General features: G+C 45.9%; 1 protein-coding gene across 2 annotated transcripts in view; it reads left to right on the plus strand.

Moving 5' to 3' along the window:
• Positions 1 to 228: 228 nt before the first annotated feature.
• CNTNAP1 (contactin associated protein 1) overlaps positions 229 to 15,384 on the plus strand; it is a 48,701-nt gene continuing 33,545 nt past the window's right edge. For both annotated transcript variants that reach the window (XM_063132399.1, XM_063132407.1), the window contains exons 1-7: positions 229 to 314; positions 3,217 to 3,318; positions 3,862 to 4,055; positions 8,390 to 8,537; positions 9,658 to 9,861; positions 13,866 to 14,050; positions 14,791 to 14,934. In XM_063132399.1, coding sequence (XP_062988469.1) covers positions 239 to 314; positions 3,217 to 3,318; positions 3,862 to 4,055; positions 8,390 to 8,537; positions 9,658 to 9,861; positions 13,866 to 14,050; positions 14,791 to 14,934 — 1,053 coding nt within the window. In that variant the 5' untranslated portion in view covers positions 229 to 238. The remainder of the gene's footprint in view (positions 315 to 3,216; positions 3,319 to 3,861; positions 4,056 to 8,389; positions 8,538 to 9,657; positions 9,862 to 13,865; positions 14,051 to 14,790; positions 14,935 to 15,384) is intronic.

Raw genomic sequence — 15,384 nt, forward strand, 5'->3', positions numbered from 1 at the left:
TTCCATCTCCAGTGATTTCGGAAGAAGACAGCTGGAGCGGCCAGCGCTTTCCGGAGGAGAGGCCGGAGGGGGCTCCGAAGTGGGGGCACGTAGGCGCGCCGCTGCCGCCGCCGCCGCGGAGGCGCGCGCCCGGCTGCTCCTGCCAGCAGGCGGAGGCGGGCGCGGCGCACGTGCGGCGATGGCGAGGCGGCCGGGCGTCGGGGCGCACTGAGCCACCGCCGAGCATTGCGGCGCCAGCATGGGGGGCCGCTCGCAGCTCTTGCCGCTCGCCTTCGCCGCTCTCCTGCAGCTCTGCGACTGCGGCTGGTTCACATGTGAGTGTCCCGGGACCAGGCGCGGCGGCGGCGGCGGCGGCGGCGGCCTCAGCTGCATTGCGGCAGCAGCCGCAGCCTGGATCAGGCCGGGCGGGAAGGGAAAAAGGTCACGGTGGGCGAGGGGCGGCGGGCCTCGGGTCAGTGCGTGTGGGTTGCCGCGGCTTAGGACGTTGCGGAGGGCGGTGGGGTTGGTCTCCGCGCCCCCGGGGACGGCGCTCCTGGGTCGGCCGTCATACTGCCCGAGGGACCCGAAGCCCCCGCAAAGAGGGATGCGCTGGGATCTCGGTCAGGACGTCTGGGGCGTCTCAGCCGTCCGAGGGCGGCAGCCCAGAGCGTGGGCAGTTATTGCAGGCGGGGCGCCCAGCGGCGCTCCAGCGCCAGGACATGGGGGGCTGCCGGGACCTGGCCGAGTGGGGCGGGGGCGTAAGGGTGAGGTCCTGGCCAGCCCTCCAGGAAGGGTGTGTGTGTGTTGGGGGGGGGCTTCCCCAGAATGCTGACCCCCGCCCCCCTCGACCCCCGCCCCGCTATGCCCTGTTGATGGAAGCTGAACAAGGCCGTGTCTTCAGCCCCCCTGCAGACGGAGAGGCCCGGGGACTGAGCGCCCCCCCCCGACCCCCACGCCACTTCGGTTCCGAGAATGTGCAGCTTGTCAGTGTTGGTGTCAAAGGCCTGAACCGTCCCCCCGCCCCCCGGGCTTGGCCTCTCTTTGTCGTACTGGTGGGGCAAGAAAAAGAGCCCCTTTCCCCGCCCTTCACAAAATGGGAAACGTTCCCGGGCGGGCCGTCCCTTCTGCGTCTGCCGACAGACTGGCAGAGACTTTGCAGAGACTTCCGATTTCCGCTGCTTGGCTTCGCTCTTCATCACTTGCTGGTTAGTTAGAGAGAGGCGAGTTCTGTGCTCTCTTTGGCCACAGCGAGACCGAAGGTTTATCCTGGGATCATCCCGGGTTCGCCCCCCCCTCCCCCCGCCTGAGCACTGGATCCCCTGTGTGTCACCTAGATGAACAGGTTTGACCCCTGGACGATCCAGGGATAAACCTGAGGTCTAGCTATGGCCTTTCTGTCAGAGGGCTCTACCCAACTGAGTTGAGGGTTTCATTGGGCCAGGATGGTGCTGTGGGAGATGCCTAGATTGTCTGGGAGGGCTGCTGCTCTCCTGCATTTGTCCTTGGTCTAGTCCAGCTCTTTATTACTTGCCTGGAGATGCAAGAGTGTTATTCCCCAGCCCCCCCCCCCCCGCTCCCCATCCCAGCATTGTCTGCCTCCGCCTTGTTCTGCTGTCTCATACCCTGACAGGGATGCAAGAGGGCTTCCCCATCTTGCTCTCTAACAGATGCCGGCAGGAGCGGAGCCTGCAAGGGCGTGTCAGCCACTCTCTGCAGTGGAAAGGGGGGAAAAAAACCTGGAGGAAAGGAGGGAGGGAGCTTTGGATAGTGCTGCTCCTGAACATCCTCCGTGCTCTGCAGCAGTGACAGGCCCAGAATGCAGCCTGGGTGGTGTGTCTGTGTCTTGCCATTTCTGGGAGACAGTTAGGAACCCTCCCCTTCACTGGGCACCCTGCCGCTTGGTCTTGACCACTGATGTCTAAAAAATGGGGCGTCTGAGGTCTTAGAAAGGGGCTGTGCTGTGGGGACAGGCTTCATTTGTGGGTGCTGAGGGAAGCAAGCTGCCAGGGCTTCACTTGCTGAGGGTTCATCCCCGGAACCTGGCTTGGATGTAACAATCGAGCAGAGTGTGTAATTTTAGCATGTATAGAAGAAATGGGTGAGAATTTTGTTTCAGGTTTTTTTTTAATAAGAATTTGTCTAAATTTGCAAAACAAAAGTCACATTCAGGATGGAAAGAACTTGAGATTTTTTAAAAAATGATTGTACAAGAAAGCAAAGCTGACAGATTCATCCATCCAGAGCTGGTCGTAGGGGTGGACGAGCTGGGCGGTTGCTCAGGGTGCTAAGCTGAAGGGGGGCTTCCAAGCTGACCTCAATGGCTGTTTTTTGAATGTGCTGCCTGCAGTGAGCTAAGGTGGCAGAAATCAAGTAGCAGCAACCTTTTTTTTCAAGGTACTATCTACAAAAATGATCTTCCTTCAGTTAGCTTTACAGTATGTTTCTTTCTCAATTTCCACATTGATGAATTTCTGCTAGGTAAAAATCAGTAGAATGCCGCTTTATTTTTAGGCAATGTTACTGAGCATGGAATCATAGAATCTCAGAATAGCAGAGTTGGAAGGGGCCTACAAGGCCATCAAGTCCAACCCCCTGCTCAATGCACGTAGGGCTTCAAAAACTGTAAACAGTATAGGCACAACAACAACAGATATCAAAGAGGTGTGAGGCCAGTGGTTAAGGGAGGAATCTTTCCTGCATGAATAGTGGAGAAGGCCAGGAGCAGGCCACAACCAAAAGACCTGTGAGATTAAGCCCGTGGAAAGAGAAATAAGCCCTGCCAGAATTTGTGGGAGGTACTCAGGAGAAGTATAACCTGTTCCTATTCCCTTATCCCCATGTAAGAAAAATGAACCACATCTGTCATAGATTCCAGGGCAACGAGAAGCTGCAGGCTGGCCCCCAGCTTTATATGCATGCGCCTGGGCCCCAACATCACATCACCAAGCTACAAAAATCCTCTCGGAGGCCCTGCAAAGCTGACCTCCAGTGGGGAAGGGGGCACATCAAAGGCACACCTGTCCAGGGTGTTATTTATCCTAGGCTCAGCCTTGTATCTATCTCTGGTATGGAGTGCCTTTCATCACTAATTAACCACAGCTGGTCCATACATGTGTAGAATTAACAGGCCAGGGCTTCAGAGGTAGTTGCTTGCCCCTGAGGCACTTGGGACATGAGACCCTGTCAAAGTATGGTTAGAATGGTGACTTCTTTCCACTCTCCCTCTTGCGGCTTCAGGGCGTTGTGATGATGAACTGATTGGGCCCCTTTACACTTGGAATCTTGCCGCATCCTCTCGATCCAGCATCTTCCGTGCTGCCACATTTGCTCGTATTTATGGTGAGTTCAATATGGAGAGTCAGAACCTGAGCTGTGGTCCCTTCCCCACAAGAGAATCATGATAGTGGAATCTGTCCCTTATAGTTAACTGTTACTGAATTCAGCAAATAAGAGCTATACATGGTCTCTATACACTGAACAACTGATCCTCCATACATCTACTGTTCTGAGTACTTTGGAGGAAGTGAAGAAAATAAATGTAATAGATATTCTTATCTGTTTTTTCTAAAATGTCAATTATACTTGTGGTCATCTTGATACCCTGTGATGGGTTTCACAGTCTTAGCATGCATGACCTGAATATTTGGTTTAAAACAATACAGAGCAGACAGCAAAGTTGGCGCAGTCTAGGGTCTTCTTAAGAGGGCAGGGATTGTGCGGGAGCCATGTGTTGAGTGATTCTGGGGCATCATAGAGAGCCCCAAAGACATGCCCAGACCCACAGCAGAGAGCTCTAGGTAGCAGTGTATATGTGTCACTTCTGGAATGTACCGAAAGGGACCGTGTCTCATGCTTCTGTCCTCTCCGTATTCTCTTGTGCAGGTGCTGGCGGCTGGTCACCTGACCCCCAAGACAAACAGCCATGGCTCCAGATTGACCTGACAAAGAAAGCTCACATTAAAAGCATCGCCACTCAGGGGGTCTTCAACACCTACAATTGGGTGACACGCTACATCGTCCTCTATGGTGACCATCCCTGCAACTGGAAGCCTTATTTCCAGCAGGGGAGCAATTGGGTGAGAGAAGAGTCACTGCCTCTGCCCTCAAACGAAGGGGGGGGGGGGGTCGTGTCTGGGAGCCACAGGCACTTCCATAAGTCTGGACACATTACTGCAGAACTTGTAGGTGCAGGAGTTTGTGTGCTTCATGCTTTTGTAGTCACGGGTTTCAAGCACTGATTTTTAGTGTGGTAGATATAAGTAAATGACGAGCCTTTCCTTGAACTGGTTCCCACCAAAAATATTTCACTTGTTAGTTAAATGAGATAATATTGATGCGTGTCCTATCCACAGTGTATGGTAATACAAATATGCATGAACATTTATGCAGAAAATTGTAGATTGCACTTTAAATTTGTAATGAAACCTTTCACATTTTAATTCAGCCTAATAAGGCTCCCAAGGTAGCTTGCAACAATAATAATCATATATAAAGACAATCAAGCACTGAAATTCTAAAAATCTAATAAAACTAAGAAATCAATAAAAACAGAGAAATAGAAACCCTAAACAGCCAGATAACCAGTAGTGCATCATAGAACTTTTACAGAAAAATAAGAGTGCAAAAATGTATGGGATTATTATGTTGTTCTTGTATACTGTTGAGCTAAATTAGGATATAGGGGTTTGTCACAAATGTTGTTTCCAGCAAAATACCTCCACTTAGTACTTTGACTATTAATTTGAACGATATTTGTGTAGTCTCATCCGCTGCAGTTTTTATAAACCATTTGTACATCTGAGACCCTTGAGCATGGCTTGTTCATGGTGTGGCACATGGTTTTTCCAGGCTAGTTTTGAATCATGTTCAGCAAGGTGGCTACTGCAAACCTCAAACTGAATTCTTCTGGTTGTAGTTTATTTATGTTTTTACATCCCCATAGTGTTGGATTAGGCTCAGCACCTCATAGCATTTTTCCATGTCATACACTGAAAACATACTTAAGGTAAGTGGTAATGTGCAGTGTTCACTGCTAGAGGTAAATTCACAATGCTCAATTCAGTCTTTGCCACAGTTATTTTCTTCATGTAATGTTTGCCTGAAGTTATGTTTCAGGTTGCATTTCAGATTCTCTCCACACAAAGACATCTGCATTTTGCACCCAGCTTCAGTTGACTCCTCAGCAGTAACATTTTGTTATAATCCAAACTGATGCATAACTGTAGAGGTGTAGAAATGCTATTGATGTACAATTCAGGGTGACCCTATGAAAAGGAGGACAGGGCTCCTGTATCTTTAACAGTTGTAGAGAAAAGGGATTTTCAGCAGGTGTCATTTGTATGCAGACAGCATCTGGTGAAATTCCCTTTTCATAGCAATAGTTAAAGGTGCAGGTGCCCTCCTCTTTTGTATCTGCTCAAGAGGGCAGGACTCCTGCAGCTTTAATTCTTATGATGAAGACAAAATTTCACCAGCTGCTACATGCATTCAAATGAAACTTGCTGAAATTCCCTTTGCTATACAACTTTAAAGATACAGGAGCCCTGTCCTCCTTTTCATATGGTCACCCTAGTTGGTAGTAATTTATTTATCTCATTTGTATCCCACTCTTTGTTCAAGGTGCTCTGGGACCTTACATGGAGTTGTCCTATTTTATCCTTGCAAGAACAACCCTATGAGGGTTTGCCACTATGCCAAGGCATAGTGGCAAAGCAGTGAACTTCACAGTTGTAATCACATAATAATTTAACAGGATGCCAGCAATTTTAGCAGATTTTGTCTTGCTTCTGTAATTGTGATCTCAGTGTTATCCCTCCAAAATTATTCTAATGTCTCATTGAAGTGATGGATGCACCTGGGTTCATTAAGCTCTGGGATAAAGTCTTTTTTGTTGGTTTCTTTAACCACTTTTGCCTAGACATCTGCTACCCTTAAATTATAATGCTTTTCTTCTGCAAACTTTGATAGTGGCATACCAAAACGTCAAAAGTTCGAGCAGGAATGAGTGGTTTTTAGTCTGTTCTAACCATATGTAATTTTTTTGTTAGAAATAAAAGAATAAAATACAGTTATCTGTGAAACCACAGTAGCCAACTGCATCATTCCATTAGCACAAATGGCATTGCACTACCAGAAACCAGGTTCTGAACTATGTGCAAGAGAGGAATTCAACTAAAGCTACGCTTGTGCAAGCATAGTTGTGCAAACAATTTTACATTATGGTTGTGTAATGCATTGTGCAGCTGGTTGCACATCCTGCTTGGGTTATGCAGCTGCTTGCACCTATTGTGAAATACATTGTGCAACCAGTTGTGCAACTGCTTTGCACTTGTGCAACCTTTGTGCAACTGGTTGTGCAAGAGCAATGGGCAACTGCTTGTGTAATGGAAAGATTCAGTGGAGCCCCGGTAGTGCAATTTGAGTTTGCAGAATGTCACTGTCGGATAGTGCCCATAGACTGCATCCAAACGCCACGCTAAGCAGCAAGCCTCAGACATGAATGCTTCCTCTCCTCTTGTGCTGCGAAGATGAGTTTGGAAGTTTTCACTTAACCTGTATTTAACCTTAATGTTGTCTGGACACAGATCTATGGTTAACATTAATTGTGGTTAGTTAAACAAGCCAGCTTCATAAACCACCATTTTAAATTGGCTTGTTTTAAACTAATTATAGCTAATGTTCACCATAGTTTGGCAGTCCAAGTGACATGACAACCTGTGGTAAAACAAAAATAGAAGGGAACGCTTCTGAACTCCTCTTGCCATGCAGGGCAGCAGCAGGGTGGGGGAGAACATGACGTTGTCATGCAGCTAACATGACAGTTTGCAGGATAAGCAGATACAGGACAGAGGTGGCGAATATATGGCCCTCCTGATGTTGTTGGACTGCATCTCCCATCAGCCCTAGTCAGCATAGCCAACGGTGTGGGATGATGGGAGTTGCAGTGTAACAGTGTCTTCAAGGCCACACTTTCCCTGTTCCTATCCCTGTGGCAAATGATTCACTTTTCAGCTTGTTTGGGCTGAAGATGTTATCCATGCCTTTTATTGTTAGGACTCACCTTCAGCCTACCTTTTGTGTACAGCAAATGGTAGCCTTCATGGTAGCTTACTTGTTGTTTGCTGTACTACAAGCATTGTTAGCAGGTGCATTTGACAAGGAGTGAGTAACCTTGGGATCTCAGCCTAATTTTGTGCAGACCTGTGCAGTCAGTCACTTCAGACCTCAGGCAACAGCAGTCTTTTTCTCCCCTGGCAGCCTGTGGGGCAGAGAAGAATTTATTTATTTATTTATTTATTTATTTTATTTGTTACATTTTTATACTGCCCAATAGCCGAAGCTCTCTGGGCGGTTCACAGAAATTAAAACCACAATAAAACACCCAACAGGTTAAAAACACAATTACGAAATTCACAATTACGAAGAAGAGAAAGGGGAGCAGGGAAAAGAGAAAAGAGAAAGGGAAACAAAGAAAAGGGTGGGGGAATGTGACACACAGAGAGCAAAAAAACGAAAAGAAAAAGTTGGCCCTGACAGATTACCCTGAGGGAATGTTACTTTTGGCAGAAAGACAATTCCCCAGTCCTGATTCAAGCTCTTTCTCCGTATAGTCATACAGACTCAGCTTGTACCCTTAGACTGCTTTTGGAAGCAGATCTACTCCTATGCATGTCAATGTGTAACCGTTTCTTTTTATAAGAAATTAAAAATATTTTGGTGAATATTATTTCCTGGTTAATGTAGAATTCTGCATTCTAAAAATCTCTGCTTTCATTTTATTCCAGAACAAGTTTTTAGCTTTTATTGGCTGCAGAGATGAACTTATGGGTGATGTTTGGTGAAATTTCAGATGCCAGAGATAGGACTTACAGCGGTTGAAAAATGATTCCTCTCTGCCTTTCTTTTCTCCGCCTTTTGCCTGTCAGAATGCATTATGCAAAACAAAAGAAATGTAGTTCTTTAAAATTACTTCCTGTAGCAATTTTAGTACCTATTTTAAAGTCTAGCATCTCAGAAGTTGTGGGAGACTTTGGCAATAGAGTTCAGGACATAAGAAACATCTTTATACTGAGACTGTTGTTTTCTATAATTCAGTCTTGTGTACTCCGACCGGCTGCTGGACGTCAGTGTCTTTGGGCGTTGGCTTCTCTCAATCCCTACTGCTACCCAGGTCCTTTCTACTGGAGATGCCAGGGATGTTTGAACCTGGAACATTTTGCTTAGAAATATGCTCTACTACTGAGGTGTTGCACTGCATTGTTTCTGCGCCCTGGCCAGTTCCATGTCCCTTCTCTTCGTGCCTAGTTCTGAAATCTGAGATGTGCATATTTGTGTAGGAATGAACTCCCTGTGGGGTCTTCATGCTGTCACTCTGAGTAGTTTCTCTTCATGTCTTGCTTTTCTCCTGTAGACGTTTTTTGGCAATGTGAATGCAAGTGGGGTAGTTCTTCATGAACTTCATTATCCCATCTTGGCTCGTTACCTCCGCATCATTCCTGTGGCTTGGAATCCACATGGCACCATTGGTTTACGAGTGGGCCTTTATGGCTGCTACTACCGTAAGTGATTCTTCTGGGAACACGGACGTTTGTTTTTAAAAACTAGCTGGAAAATTCCTAGAAATTTGGAAGACAGAGGGTAAAGATTACTGTCCTTTTTCTACCTCTAAAGAAAAGAGAAAATTTTGGGGGAAACCAATAGATACACATTTGTAATGTGTATATTTCTATTTGTACCAAGCAGACCCTGAGATAATGCATTAAAAAGATTTTATCATCTGCCATCATCATGAAAATACAACCCCCCCCCCACATATCTTTGCGTAGAAACAGTTTTGGGATTAATTTTTCAGTTCTTTGTTATGAAGGGCAATATGAACCATCTGTTTTGGCGCCTGACCATGCCTTGTTGTGTCAGGTCCTGTGGGAAGAATTTACTCGGCCAACAAAAACAAGTCTGACAACTATTACCCAGAGGACCTTTTCTTTTCTTTTGCTGCTCCCAGTTTGTGGAATGGCTTGCCGGGAGAGATTCGTCAACTTAACAGTCTTCCAGAATTTAAGAAAGCCATAAAGACTGATCTCTTCCGGCAGGCCTACCCAGTAGAATTTTAAGATGCCTTTTTCAATGGTGTGCTGCTTTTAATGATGCACTGGTTTTAAACGTTTGAATTAGTTGTATGTATTTTATGGTGTTTTTATTTGTGTTGTACCCCGCCTTGATCCAGAGGGAGAGGCGGGGTAACAAATAAAATGATGATGATGATGGTGATGATGATGTTGTAAACCTGGGCAGTAGGGGTTTTGTGACAGTCAAACAACCCTTGTATAACCCAGAGTCTGTTGCTGGTTATGTGAGAGTGGTTTAATCCTTGCACAACCCCCACCACATGGCACTCCAAATTGTGGCTGGATGTTGAATATTTAAAATGGCTGCCCGTACATGCTGCAGCCCACCATGGCTGTTCGACTGTGTGAACTGGCCCAGAGAGAAGGAGAAATCTTGGTCACTGGCCTTAGCATTGATTGGAAGTTTCATGTGCCTGCAAGCTTAGCACTGGCCAGTATGCTGTTGGTCTCATTTAGGATTACATTGGTCATGGTGAATCAGGAGGCTGCTTGGAGAAGAGTCTTGACCAACAATAGCCATTTATCTGTTTGTTTCTTCTCTTTCCTGCAGAGTCTGATGTCTTATATTTTGATGGTGATGATTCCATTGCCTACCGGTTTCGCCCCAAAACTGTCCGTACCACGCAAGATGTCATTGGGTTCAATTTTAAGACAATGGAGCGCGAGGGCATCTTAATGTATGGGGCAGGGTCCCAGGGTGACTACATCAGCGTGGAGCTGCGGCAGGCCCAGCTGGTTCTTAGCCTGAGTCTTGGTGAGGCTGGGAGGAAGACATGTCAGCTGGATAACTGCAAGGGCAGTGATTGGCTACTGGGGAAAGAGGCATCACTTCCACCTGGTGGAAATAAAAAAGGAGACATATCTTCCCAACCTTGGTTGGCATGAATATAATGCATATTTTTAAATTGTATTGTTACACGACCCCACTTCCCCCCAGCACTGAGAAAACCTAAAGCAACAGAATTTTGTTTTATTTGAATGAAGGCTGGAAGGAGCTGCGCTTGTAGGCAGGCCCAATTTTCCAGTATTGGAAAACAAAACATGCATCCCCTCCTTCCCCAATAGAGCAAAACTAGGGACTTAGGCTGTCTTGATACCTGTTTGTTTACAAATGTACAATAAGTGTATATTATAATCAATGGGGCTCTACCGAAGCACACCCACTAATTCTACAGTATATCTCCCAAAGAGCAACTGCACCCCAAGTACATTTCACCTCCAGTCAACTCAATAGTTCTCTCCATTTGTGACTAAATTCAAAGAGCAAAACTGTTTCCAACTGCCTCTCTGTCCTTCCCCAAAACTTTCTGATGGATGTGTTGCTACATCAGGTTAATCAGGCAGAAAAATAGCCTGTTCAGAATAGACAAGACAGCCAAACTCATAAAAATGCAAGCAGACTCACCCACACCCACCCACCCACCATCTATCACTACACTGGCTGCCAAATAGTTTCTGGGTATAAAGTGTAAAGTATAAAGTGTTGGTTATTACCTTTAAAGCCCTAGAATCATAGAATAGCAGAGTTGGAAGGGGCCTACAAGGCCATTGAGTCCAACCCCCTGCTCAATGCAGGAATCCACTCTAAAGCATCCCTGACTGACGGTTGTCCTGCTGTCTCTCGAATGCCTCTAGTGTGGGAGAGCCCACAACCTCCCTAGGTAACAGGTTCCATTGTCGTACTGCTCTAACAGTCAGGAAGTTTTTCCTGATGTCCAGCTGGAATCTGGCTTCCTTTAACTTGAGCCCGTTATTCCGTGTCCTGCACTCTGGGAGGATTGAGAAGAGATCCTGGCCCTCCTTTGTGTGACAACCTTTTAAGTATTTGAAGAGTGCTATCATGTCTCCCCTCAATCTCCTCTTCTCCAGGCTAAACATGCCCAGTTCCTTCAGTCTCTCTTCATAGGGCTTTGTTTCTAGACCCCTGATCATCCTGGTTGCCCTCCTCTGAACACGCTCCAGCTTGTCTGCGTCCTTCTTGAATTGTGGAGCCCAGAACTGGACGCAAAACTCTAGATGAGGCCTAACCAGGGCCGAATAGAGAGGAACCAGTACCTCATGTGATTTGGAAGCTATACTTCTATTAATGCAGCCCCAAATAGCATTTGCCTTTCTTGCAGTCATATCGCACTGTTGGCTCATATTCAGATTGCGATCTATAACAATTCCAAAATCCTTCTCGTTTGTAGTATTGCTGAGCCAAGTATCCCCCATCTTGTAACTGTGCCTTTGGTTTCTATTTCCTAAATGTAGAACTTGGCATTTATCCCTATTAAATTTCATCCTGTTGTTTTCAGCCCAGCACTCCAGCCTATCAAGATCACTTGATAGCTATCCCACCCAATTTTGGGTCATCTGCAAATTTGATCAGCGTTCCCTGCACCTCCTCATCCAAATCATTAATAAAAATGTTGAAGAGCACTGGGCCCAGGACTGAGCCCTGCGTTACCCCACTCGTTGCCTCTCCCCAGTTTGAGAAGGTTCCATTGATAAGTACTTTTTGAGTCCGATTCTGTAGCCAACTGTGAATCCACCGAATAGTTGTTCCATCTAGCCCACTTTTAGCTAGTTTGTTAATCAGAATGTCATGTGGTACTTTGTCAAAAGATTTGCTGAAGTCAAGATATATGATGTCCACAACATTCCCATGGTCCACAAGGGAGTTTACCTTATCAAAAAATGAGATCAAATTTGTCTGACAGGACTTGTTCTTGACAAATCCATGGTGGTTTCTAGTGATCACCGCATTGATTTCAAGGTGTTTACAGATTGAATTCTTTATAATCTGCTCCAGAATTTTCCCAGGGATGGATGTCAGACTGACTGCTCTGTAGTTCCCAGGTTCCTCCTTTTTGCCCTTTTTGAAGATAGGGACAACGTTAGCCCTCCTCCAGTCGTCCGGCACCTCACCCGTCTTCCATGATTTTGCAAAGATAATAGACAAAGGTTCTGAGAGTTCTTCTGCTAGCTCCTTCATTACTCTTGGATGCAGTTCATCGGGCCCTGGAGATTTGAACTCATTCAAGGAAATTAGGTGTTCTTTGACCATTTGTTTATCAATCTCAAACTGCAATCCTGCCCCCTCAACTTCTGCTTCACTTTTTCTAGGGGGGTCATAGACCCGCTTTTGGGAGAAGACCGAGGCAAAGTAGGAATTGAGCACTTCAGCCTTTTCTTTGTCATGTGTTATCAATTTGCCATCCTCATTAAGCAGTTGAACCACCATTTCTTTCCTCTGTCTTTTACTACTCACATATCTGAAGAAAGCCTTTTTATTGCTTTTAGCATCCCTCGCTAATCTCAGCTCATTCACAGCTTTAGCCTTCCTGACGCCATATTGGCACTTCTGCACCACTTGTCTGTACTCTTCTTTTGTAGCCTGGCCTTCCTTCCACTTCCTATATGTATCCCTTTTTGTTTTCAGGTCATCTCTAAGCTTTTTGTGGAGCCACATTGGTTTCCTCTGTTGTCTTCTATCTTTTCTCCTTGTTGGAATTGTTTGTAACTGTGCCTTTAAAATTTCCTTTTTTAAATACTCCCATCCATCCTGCACTCCTTTTCTCATTAGGCTCCCTTGCCACGGGACCTTACTTATCATAGTTCTGAGTTTATTAAAATCAGCTTTCCTAAAATCCAGAGTACGTGTATGGCTACACTCAACTTTTGTCTCCTTCATAATCAGGAATTCAAGTATGACGTGGTCACTTTCCCCCAGAGTTCTCGTAACTGCCACTTTATCCACTAAATCATTCCTATTGGTCAATATCAAGTCAAGGATTGCCGATCCTCTAGTTCCTTCCTCCACTTTCTGTAGGAGAAAGTTATCACCCACGCATGTCAGGAATTTCTTGGAAGGGCCGCTTTTGGCAGTATTGGTCTCCCAACAGATATCAGGGTAATTGAAGTCCCCCATCACTACTACATCACACTTCCTTGAAACACTGGCAATTTGTTTCTCAAAAGTTTCATCCTCTTCTTCTCCTTGATTGGGTGGTCGGTAGTAGACTCCGATTATCATGTTCTTTTTATTCCTTGCCCCATTTATTTTAATCCAGATGCTCTCGATGGGGCTCCCAGTCTGATCCGCCTGTATTTCTGTACAGGGATAGGTATTTTTAACATATAGTGCAACTCCACCTCCCTTTCTATTTCTTCTATTCTTTTTGAACAAGTTATATCCTTCAATTGCTATATTCCAGTCATGGGAGTCATCCCACCAAGTTTCAGTTATACCTATCAAGTCGTATTTGCCTTCATGTAATAAGAGTTCAAGTTCGTTCTGTTTGTTTCCCATGCTCTGAGCATTAGTATATAGACATCGAAGACCATGTGTTTTATAGTCTGGCTTTGTTCCTACATTGTTGCAGACACTGTTTTGGGACACTGTTGGAGCTGTTCTCTGTACTGTGGTGCTTTGGCCTTCATCCCTTGTTGCCTTGAGGTTTACGTCTCCCGCCCCCATAAGATTCAGTTTAAAGCCCTCCTGATGAAGTTCTTCATGCTGTGGCCGAACACATTCTTTCCAGCTCTTGTGAGGTGCTGGAAATTTGTAGGTGGGGACATGCTTTGCTTTTCACTGTTGAAAAAACTTGCTTAGCTACAAGCACAAACCCTTTCAACCTGTCGACATGCACTGACTCAACGAATGCCAAAGTCCATTTTTGGAGGGGCACTGAAAAGTTACAAAACTTACCTGTCTCTGCTTTTTTGTTGACGCCATCTCCTAACATCCTGTTGACATATGTCTCTGTTCCCCAGGCAACAGCTCACTAAACACTAGTGGAGGGGAGACAACAATGAAATTGGGTAGTCTCCTGGATGACCAGCACTGGCACCAGTTTCGTCTTGACCGCTACAGGCAATATGTCAACTTCAGCCTAGATGGGGAAGTCCTGCAGTTCCGCCTCAATGGGCAGTTTGAGCAGCTTGACTTGGACACAGAGGTGATGTGCTGAGATGGTGGTTGGCTGCTCTAAGAGCTTTATCACGCCAGCGTTACATTGTGTAACCACTGCGAATTGCATGCAAAGGACTCTGAAGTTTTCCAGCTTATAAACTGCTTTTATTGTGAAGTACTCCCATGCAACCGGCTTTAATTGTGTTTCTTAACCAAAAGAAGTGCAATATTTTGCTACTAGTTTCCGAGCGTATCGTTTGTTGTTTTCTGAGTGGCCACTGGGGCGCAGGAGCAGGATTTGAAGAAAAATTAAACAAATCCTTACATCTGTGTAAGCTTTAAAGATAAAGACATCAAAATTGGCACAGTAATAGATATTAAGGAGCGCTTTAAGCATACCAAATTTGAATCGGATTGGGTCATCCATTGATTTTTTATGATTTTTTTACATTCCCCCCCTTAAACCCATTTCCTGGTATGCAAAGGACCTAGCCGCCCGGTAGCAACAACAACAACAACGGCGACTGCTTAGCGCTGTAGGGGATAATTGGAGGGAAACAGGTGCGTGGGATGAAGCTCTAAGTTCTGCTGGGATTTATACTTGCAGTGCCTTGATAAATAAAAGCCCAAATCAAATATTCTTCCTTTTCCTGCTTTGACCTTGTAACAATCCCCCACAGCCTCTCTGTTGCACCATAAGAGCAGGGTGCTCCTTTGGGCATCGGGAAGCCATGCATTCCCTTGGGCCCCAGCTGAGTCGCGCTCTCCTTGTTCTGGCCTCTGCAGGTCTTCTTTGGAGGAGTGATGAACCATGAGAAACAGCGCCTCGCCTATCGGCAGAACTTCCGTGGCTGCATGGAGAACATTGTCTACAACTTGGTCTACGTCACTGACTTGGCAAGACGCCGCAAGCCCTCCATCCGGTTTGAGGTGAAAATGAGTGTGGTGTCGGGTGGGCAGTGGGAGGACAATCTTGTCTGGCAGCCCCTGGTTCTCTTGTGGGTGTGTCACAGGGCCCTTCCCAATTATTGCTGACTCTCCATTGAAAGCAGCTGTCAAAGGTCCCTATGCAGGACTCTGAGATGGGCATTGGTCCTGCTTTGGGGCTGGCATGAGCCCTGCTGCCCTCTGACCCCTGTTTTTTATTTATTTAGTTATTGCATGTCTATACCGCCCAATAGCCGGAGCTCTCTGGGCGGTTCACAAAAATTAAAACCATTCAAAGTATAAAACAACAGTATAAAACCATAATATAAAATACAATATAAAAGCTCAACCAGATAAAAACAGCAGCAATGCAAAATTACAAATTTAAAACACCAGTTAAAATTTATTTATAGATTGTTAAAATGCTGGGAGAATAAAAAGGTCTTCACCTGG

Source organism: Elgaria multicarinata, chromosome 1 (assembly GCF_023053635.1).
Source record: "Elgaria multicarinata webbii isolate HBS135686 ecotype San Diego chromosome 1, rElgMul1.1.pri, whole genome shotgun sequence".
In the NCBI taxonomy this organism is placed as follows: Eukaryota; Metazoa; Chordata; class Lepidosauria; order Squamata; family Anguidae; genus Elgaria; species Elgaria multicarinata.